Below are 9,562 nucleotides of genomic sequence, written 5' to 3' on the forward strand. Positions count from 1 at the left end.
AATCAAACAATCCGAAAAGCAACTACTAATATTATATCACATTACCGCACAATCAAACAATTTGAAAAGCAACTAAATATTATATCACATCCGTCCACAATAACACAATCCGAACATCAAGTACTAATTTACGAAAAGCCTAAAACAATAAAACAGTCAATAATGTTAACCACATTCAACCAATTTTGCATTCCAAATAATAGGAAAAGCAACTAGTAAATCATGAAACCCCTTCCAATAATCCTAAACAACATTTAAAACCCTAGCAATCTCATAAGCAACATAAGCATCAACACAAGCATACATCACCTGAGCAGACGTAAGCCACGAATTATCCCAGCGACTCATCGTCACACTCTTGGGCTTGGAAATCTCCTTCTCCAACACAACTCTAGTCAATTCCTTCAATCCAGCATTCTTCAGCTCCCTAATTCCACACACACTCGCCGCCACGGCCCTCAAATCGACAAACTTCCCGACACCGATACCGTAATCATCTAGAAGCTTCTCGACATCGGTCCCAATGCCTACGCCAACAAATGTGTAGTCGGTGTTATTGAGAAAATTGACGAGCGATTGGGGGATCGTATCGGCGTGGATGATGTGATAGATGAGGCAGTTTGTACCGGTACAGAGCTGGATAGTGGCGATACGATTGTCCTGGTTGCGTTGGAAATTGGGACGCCATTCAACGTCGAAGCCGATGAGAGAGGAAGAGGGGGACCGAGTGACGTCATGGAGCCATGAAGTGACGCGGGAGGAGTGGTAAGTGAGGAGAGTGCGGATGTTAGTGGAGAAGAAGGAGATGTCGTAGAGGTTGTGAGTCTCGTAGGGGAGTTCGTGGTCGTAGATTGTTACTGTCATGGCTGTTGATCGACAAATTTGGGGCGTCAAAGCTTTTTGACCTGGGTTGGAATGTTGTGAACAACTACAACCTTTCAAGGATTTACGACTCTCTGTCCTTTACCTAACCAAATACGCGTTATTTTTAGGGGTAGTTTGGTACAACCTACTTTGTTAAATGGGAAAAAATTGGCATCATTTCTTTGTTGATGTTTGTTTAGTAAAAATAATCATACTCTTTTCCCTTTTTTAGCTGGTAGGTTTACCCCTTATTCCTCAAACTACATTCCCCACCTCCCACTAGGTATTTAAATTTTGGACCAAAAAAATATATCAGTATGCAAAATTAATTTTAAAAATTAAAAATGATTTATAATTTAGTTTTTATAAATTAAAAATAATTTTGATATAAATTTATATGTTAATTTATTAAAAATATTAATGGTGCTATTAAATAATTAAATTTGTTTATTTATTATAATGTTAATATATTATACTGTTATAATATAAATATATTTGACTATATTGAGATTGCTTAATATTAAAAAATCAAAAAAAAAATGTAATCATGTAAATTTTCATTCTATTTCCGGATCTGAACCAAACACGTAAAACAATTATGGGTCTTTCCTTTCCTTTCTCCTCCTTTCCCTTTCTCGATTTCATTCCGTTTCCCCGAGATGAACCAAACGCCCCCTTATTTAGTACGGGTTAGCAAAAGAAGTCGAAAAATCAAAATCGAAAAATTAAATCGAAAAGATTCATAAAAAACTGTAATTGAATCGAACTGATAGAGTGGTTTAGTTAAGGTTACGATTTTAGCTCGGTAACCGAATCGAGGAACCGAACCGACAATATATTTTTAAAAATATATTTTATATATATTATATGTGTATCACATTTATATGATAAGCAATTGAGCAAGTAACCCTAAACTATTGTATCACTTCTTTATTCTCACTTGTTAGTGCCTCTTCCTCTCCTTTTCTCAAGTCTCAAACAAGTCTACCCCAAGCTATAAATTAATTTCCAAATTTGTTCAAGGTAATTACTTATCTTTGATTAATCTCAAATTCATAGATTGATTTTAGATTTCTTCTAAAGATATACATCAATTCTTTTTTGAATTTCAAATGGAATCAGTTGAAAAACATTCATCTAATCTTCTTATTCCTCCTAATGATAAGGATGCTACACAATCAGGAAAGGCCGCTACTCCGAAGGCTAAGCGACCCCAAGCTACTGAACAAGCTACCCCCGAGGTAAACAATCCTGAAAATAATGGTGTAAAATCTTGGGTGTGGAATCATTTTACGTATGTGGATAATATGACCGAAACAAATTGTCTGTATTGCAAGAAATTGATTAAGTTTCGTGTGAAAAAAATGGGACAAGTGCTTTAGGAAATCATTTAAAGAATACTTGTAGGACATCTCATGTTACAAGGGTAAAATTGTAATAAGAAACAAAAGACCTTATAGTTTTCCGGCTTGTAAGACTAAAGGTGGAAATATTTTAGAGGTTCATGATTTTAGTCAAAAGAGATGTCGAAGGTCCTTAGCTAAGATGTGTATAAAAGATAACAGGCCATTTAGCATATTGAAGATGAAGGGTTTATTGAATTCGTATGGGACTTAAATCCTATATTTAGACTTCCCACCCGATGGACTGTTATTAGGGACTGTTTAAAAGTTTATGCAGATGAAGTAAAAGTCATTAGAAATCTTTTGAAAGGTCAGTGGGTGTCTCTTACAACTGACAAATGGATTTCAGTCCAGAATATTAACTACATGTGCCTCACGGCATATTGGGTAGATGAAAATTGGAAATTGGTAAAGAAAATTCTGAACTTCTGTCAAATTTCAAACCACAAAGGGAAAACAATTGGATAATTAGTTTATGCTTGTCTACAAAAATGGGGAATTAATAAAGTTTTTACTATTACAGTTGATAATGCGTCCTCTAATATTGGTGCTATAAGGTATTTAACAAAACAATTTAAAGGGCCTGACGCTATTTTAGATTGCGGATATATGCATTTGAGGTGTTGCACACATATAATCAATCTTGTTGTCAAAGATGGGTTAGAAGACCAGTATGAAATAGTTGTGAGATTTCGGAAAACAATATGTTCGATCTTCACCGTCTCGACTTCTGAAATTTGAAGAATGTGTTGAGAAAAATAAAATAAAATGTGATAAAAAGGTATTACAACATAGAGGGGGGGGGTTGAATGTGTTTTGGATATTGATAAGGCTTTTTGAATGTTTATTTCTTAGTTAACAAAGCAGATTAGAAATGTATTAATATTATGTTAGCTGAAATAAAACAGTGCACATAATATTTCAAAACTCAGTGAATTTTGTATTAAAATCAAGCTAGTGTTTTGCTACAAATATTGGGTTCTTTGTAAGTAAAGAACTCAATTTCTTCCTTGAGAGAGTTACAAGAAAAACTAGATCTGTTTGATACATTTTAAAAGCAAAGGACCAGTGTTTACTTTATAGATTAGTAAATACAGGTTTACACAGCGTGCAATAAGATGTACTAAACCCTTCTTTAAGGTGTCTATAGATCTTTCCATTTCTGGCTTTGTGAATCCTTGCATATCCTGTGGATCTCTGACTTTCCTCTGTCAGTTAATCTTGGCCTTTGATCTTGTACTCTTCAAACTGCTTTTGTAGACTTTTCAATCTCAGTGATTAGATCATTTGTTGATTGATAATCTTGAATATTTAGCTTGTCTGCATTCTGTACTTGAGTTTCATGTCGAGATCTCCAGTTATTGTTATAGAGAAATGACATCTCGATAAGTATAATGGCTTATCGAGATCTCTTAGTTCTCTACAAGTGTTTTGACTTGTCGAGATCTCTGAGTTCTCTATATGTGAACTTGACTTGTCGAGGTCTCTAGAACTTTGCATGTAGAAATGACTTGTCGATATATCTGAGATCTCTATAGGCATTTTGACTTGTCGATATCTCTGGGACTTTTCGATAAGCCAATTTGGACTTCTCGATAAGCCAATTTGAAGTTCTCGAATGACTTCTCTATATGACTTGATTTGTGACTTATAGATATTTTGACTTAGAACATTTATCTCAAAACAGATTTATTCAACTCCAAGTTTCTTCAAAATTTCTCTAAGACATGATTTTCTTGATCTTCTTCCAGAGTTTATTCTTAGGCTTGAGACTATTTACAAAAAATAGTCCAGTCTAATCTTTCACATTTTTACAGACTCAAGTAATACAATACAAAATACAGATTTAGATTACCATACAACTAATTTTTAGGGCTGTCAATTTGACTTAGTCTTGTTATGATACATGCATGTCTTGCACAACAATCTCTCCCAATTTGTGAGAAGATTGCTTATCACAAATTCATGTCTGGTAACAAGATTGACCCCAAGTTACAATAAGACAAAAAAAAGATTACATAAAAATTGACAAAAATACAAGTACAACTTTTATACATTGAGTGATTACATGAGTTTGATAAGTACATTCAATACATGAAATCTTCATAACCTGGCTCCTTTCGAATAAGGTCTTTAAGATTTACTAGCACTTGTAGTTCCTCTATGATTTCAGTCCCTCTTAGAACTTCCACAAGCTTGAACCACTCATTCAATGAATAACCATTCAAGTAACCAACTCTAAATCTTGAAAATCTTCCAACCTTTATATTCAGAAAATGTACATCCTTAGAAATTTTGCTCAACCCCTTTGCCTTTAGCTCATTTGATCTTTATTCAAGTCTTGCAATTTCTTCTGTATACAGTCTATCTTTTTCTTCTTTTTCAGCCTTTGCATTTGCATTCTTTCATCCCTTTCTCTTACCAATACACACAATACTATCTTCCAAGCTCTTGTAATTGTATCCTTATCTTTCATTAAGCTAATTATTCTCTTGAATTCTGTGGTTGAAAGTGTGTCCATTAAGTTGCTTCCAAGTAGAGTGAAGGTACTGATCATTATAATATATCATGATTTCTATATAGGATACAACCCAGACTTTAACTATTTTTTTCAGCTAATTATTGGAAGTAATCTCCATCTGTGATGCACCAGTTTAGTGGCATAAAATCAGTTTGATTAAAACAATTCCATATAGCCCTCTCAATAACTTGCAGTTTCTTTGGTTTTCTCCCAACAGATTTAAAATGAGTTATGATAGGTTGCTTGAATGAAGGTAAGTTTGATATTTTCTTCAAAGTGGTTTGGCTAGAGGTGATTGATATTTTGAGCAGGGTTTTTGCAGTTTATTTATACAGAAGCTTAGGCTTAGAAGTCAAATACAATTGAGTGTTTGAGCTTGTAGGTTTAGTGGATTGAGCATGTTGGATTTGAATTGGCTGGACATTTTTCTTTGTTCCTGATCCATCCTCTTTCTTCTTTCTTCTTCTCTCATCACCATTTTTCTTATCATCTCTCTTCTTCTCAGTCTTGCTTCATTTCTTCTACTTTGCTACCAGTTGCTTTAGAGGATTGACTTTGATTTGATCCAGAAGGTTTTTGATCATCTTGCTTCTGCTCATCATCATCCTTGTCATCTTTTAAGTTGAATTGTGAGTTTGGCAAAATGGCATCAGCATTTTGAAGATATCTTCCCAAGATTCTGATCATCTCCTCATCTTCAATTTTCTTATTTTTCTTGGACTTTAGGTCAGTTTCAAGAGACATTATCAATCTCACATTTCCTCTTACACAATTCTTTGGAACTGTGAAGAACTTGCACTTTCTAGATTATGAACAGATGTAGGCTACCCCTTACTTGAATGAAGATAGGCTTCAGGAAAAGCAGCAATCTGAGCCTTCTTGAGTTCATTTAGCAGTTGGGTGTCCTCTGGAATTACTGGATTAACTCTGTTAATAATTACATCCAGCTCAGATGCTCTCATGATTTAAAGATTTGAGAGAGACACTTGTAGACATATGTCCAAGCCACAGTCATTTACATTTGCAATTATTCTTTTCTCTAGAAAGTTATCAACTTTGACAATCACAACTCTAATAAAATTGATGTTGTTGGCCAAGGCTCTTTTGTAGGTGATATAGTTGTTGTGAAGAGACACCCTTAAGACTGTTAATAGTTCATTGAATTCCTGGTATTGACAGGGTCCTTCTGTAGCTTTTAGCAGCTTTTAGAAGTCTATCTTTTCCAATATCTTTAGATATTTGAGCTTGTGAAGAGCTTTGACCAATGTGAGTGGATGTCAATTTTCCAGCCTCTTTAGGTTTACCAGCTTACTGAGACTTTTGAATCATAGCTTCTATCTCCCCTTTAGTCTTGTTGGCAGGCATGAGTAGTGGATTGGAAATTTCTGGCCTCACAGCTTCAGGAATAGCAGGTTAAGGAACATTCAAGGCACCCATGATAGCTCCCAAATGAACTGAGTTCTGCATTTGAAGATGTTTGTGGGAGTCTACCAGGGTCCTGATGTCATTATGTTGACTCTGCATGAGAAAAGTGAGAGCTTGAACTTGAGCTGTGAGTGAGTTATTGGAGGCTTGTAGAGTTGAAACTTGCTGTTGTATAGATTGAAGTTGGAGATTTGATGATTTTGATAAAGGTGGCTGAGAACTTGAAGATATTGAAGTGTCAAATGTTTCTTGAACAACTTCCTTAATTCCTTCCATCAAAAGAGCAGATGGCTCATATCTAGCCTGATGGAGTTGATCCAGTTTGACCCTGATGTCATTTGTATTATTGATTTGCTGTTGGACAACTTTATGCAGAGCTATAAATGACTCCCTGAGATTCCTGATGCTCTTGTCTACAGATGATAAATCAAACTTGACCATTTGATCAGTAAATCTAGAACTTTTTTGCTTGATTTCCACCTGAGAAGGAATGATCTCATGCAGCTTGTCCTTGACCAGTTTCCTTGTTCTGTCTTGATGATCAGTCAATTGTAGTTTGAGAGCTTTAGCAAAGAGGTGAAAAGTTTTAAGTTGAGCTTTGTAGACCTCAATGACTGCATCATAGACTTCTTGTGGAGTTAGAGATTTTGCATTGCTCCCAAGAATGGTCAAGTACTCCTCCCTGAACCTTGCTAATACTTCATCCATCTCTAAACTAAAGTTTTTGTCCATCCAGGCATCACAATTTCCATCTTGTTCAGTTTTATTTATAATTTTTGTATTATCCGGGATATATCGTGTAATTATTATTATAAATAAATAATTATTATGTGAATTTTGGTGAATTATCTGATGATTGGTATTGATATTTATATGTTTATATGTGATAAAATTTGAGTATTTTAATTTTAATATGTCCAGAATAAAGTATAGATAATTTTGATATTTTTCTGGTAATCTTTGGATTGCTTAATGATTTTATAAATGATTTATAGATTTAATAATTATTTTTGTGAATAATTATAAAACTATTTTATAAAACTAGGAATCGTCTAACTTCAAGTGTTTTTGCGTTTTTATAACCCGAAACTCTTCGAAAAACTCCTTCCTAACCTAATCTGATTATTATGAACATTTTCCATATTTTAACTTTTTCGATCTGGAGTATGGTTTGACTCGTACGAGTCTCGATGAATTTTTTTTCGATACGATAGTCATTTCAATAGATCAATAAAATCCGTATTATCGAGAGACGAGATATTATTACATTATTTTCTCGTAGAGTGTTTTATAAGAAGCCAGGTTTTGATAATTATCCAAAACTGGTATCAAACTGGATCATTTTTGCAGTTACTTAGCGGCTAAGTAATCCAATTTCGGATCCAATATGATCCAACGGGTATTAATATTCCATAAGTATAAATAACCCTTTTCTTGTTTTATTTTATTCAGATAATCATAAAAAAACAGATAATTTACAGAGAAAACTCGAATATTCATCGCGTTCTTGAAGATCAAACCTAAAAACGAAGGCGTTATCGAAATCGAAATCAAGCGTGCAAATAACCGAATCGAAGCTCTCGAAAAGTACTTTTAGAATCCACCATCATCTTCAGTGCAGAAATCAAGGGTAATTCCCTGTTTAATTGTTTTAATTCGAATTAATTTATGATTAATATGTGAAATTTTGATTTTGATGTTGTTTGTATGATTTGATGATTGTATCTTGTAGATAATTTTGTCCTGATCATTTTGGTATATTATATGTTGAATTTTGAGTTCAATAACATGTAGAAAATTGAGTTTGATTCTTGAATTAATTAAATTAGGGTTTATATGTTTTAATATTCTTAATTGATTTTTAGGCGTTTTCGATTCAAGGGTTATTGATTTAAATTGATGATACCAATAAATAGATCGTTGAAAAATGAATCTATTGGTATATATATGATTAACAATCGATAGCAGGAACGACCTCGCCGATAAATAGGTCGAACGGCGGCGTCGGAGTTTTGATCGAACTTTCCAGGAAATTCAAGGATCTTTTGCTTGAATTATTTACAGATATAAGCTTCTGGAATCAAGGGGAACAAACCCCGTGAATTTGACGTGTTGATGGGCATTTTTCGGCCACTGGAAAAGCTCCATGGCGGCAGCCATGGAGTCCGGCCGACGAATCGCCGGAAACGATGACTAGGGGTGGAAAAATGCAATTTAGCCCCCGGTGGTTTTCCCTGATATACATGTTTAATATCCAGGTTAAAAACTTACAAAAACTCTATTCCAGTTTTAAAAATTTTAATTATTATATTTATGTTTATTTTATTTTCAGAAAATAATTTTTGTTATTTAAAAATTTTAGAAATTATTATTTTTAATTCTAAAAATTATTTTTATTTCGAACATAAATCTAAATTAATTAATTAATTAATATTAGTTGATAATTAATTATTTAATTAGTTAATTAATTTAAATATTAATTGATTAGTTAATTTAATTAGTTATTAATTTTGAAAAATAGTTTTGAGCTTTAAAATATTATTTTAAATTATTTTCAAGGCTCGATAATTATTATTAAATGATTTTAAAGTTAGATTCGGGTGTTCGATCCTTGTTATTTAATTATGAAATGATTCGTTGACCCGTTTTAATTTCGAAAAATATTCAAAAATTCGTATTAAATATCCTGGAAAATCATTTTAACCCCGAATCTTCTTTGAAAAAAGTATTTTGATCAAATATCTTACATGCTATGTGTTATATGTGATCAGATTGATGTATAATATGCTTATATGTGCATTGTTTGACCATTTTTTCTATAACTTTCAATCCATAAGTCGGATTTGGGTGAAAGGAAGGATATTTAGAAGCTTGTAATGAATATAACGAGATGAGAATGAGTATTGATAAATACATATGATGTCTAACAGAGGAAGTGAGACGTAGAAAAGGAAAACAAGTGGTCAGTGAGTGAGAATCAGTAGACGAGTACAAGTAAAGTGAAAGCAAATTGAAATAAGGCAAGTATTCTCAAACCTTCTTGTGATATGTTGCAAGTGTTCCTGTTCTTCCTTGTTATGTTGCAAATATTCCAAATAGTTCTTGTTATATATTGCAAGTACTTTGAAGTACTTAACCCTACACCCTGATTCTTGTTATTGATCTTGAGTTGTAAGCCTTATTCTCTATAAATCATTGATTGTTGAATTCCAGATACGAACCACACAAATACGATACTACTCCACAAATACATATATACCATATACAGATCACTGAAATAGAATTGATTAATATACGAACCTTCATATCTTGAACAAGAGAAGACCAATTCTTGTAACCAATAAACCTT

General features: G+C 33.3%; 1 protein-coding gene across 1 annotated transcript; it reads right to left on the minus strand.

Moving 5' to 3' along the window:
• Positions 1-243: 243 nt before the first annotated feature.
• On the minus strand, positions 244-864 carry LOC141714419 (3'-5' exonuclease-like). The gene has a single exon (XM_074517939.1). It carries the CDS (start codon positions 862-864, stop codon positions 244-246), a length of 621 nt encoding a protein of 206 aa, XP_074374040.1.
• Positions 865-9,562: the final 8,698 nt, after the last annotated feature.

The sequence above is a fragment of the Apium graveolens genome, chromosome 3, assembly GCF_009905375.1.
Source record: "Apium graveolens cultivar Ventura chromosome 3, ASM990537v1, whole genome shotgun sequence".
In the NCBI taxonomy this organism is placed as follows: Eukaryota; Viridiplantae; Streptophyta; class Magnoliopsida; order Apiales; family Apiaceae; genus Apium; species Apium graveolens.

Excerpts from the sequence above, each read along its gene's own strand:
- LOC141714419 (XM_074517939.1), bottom strand. The coding sequence starts at position 864 with ATGACAGTAACAATCTACGACCACGAACTCCCCTACGAGACTCACAAC.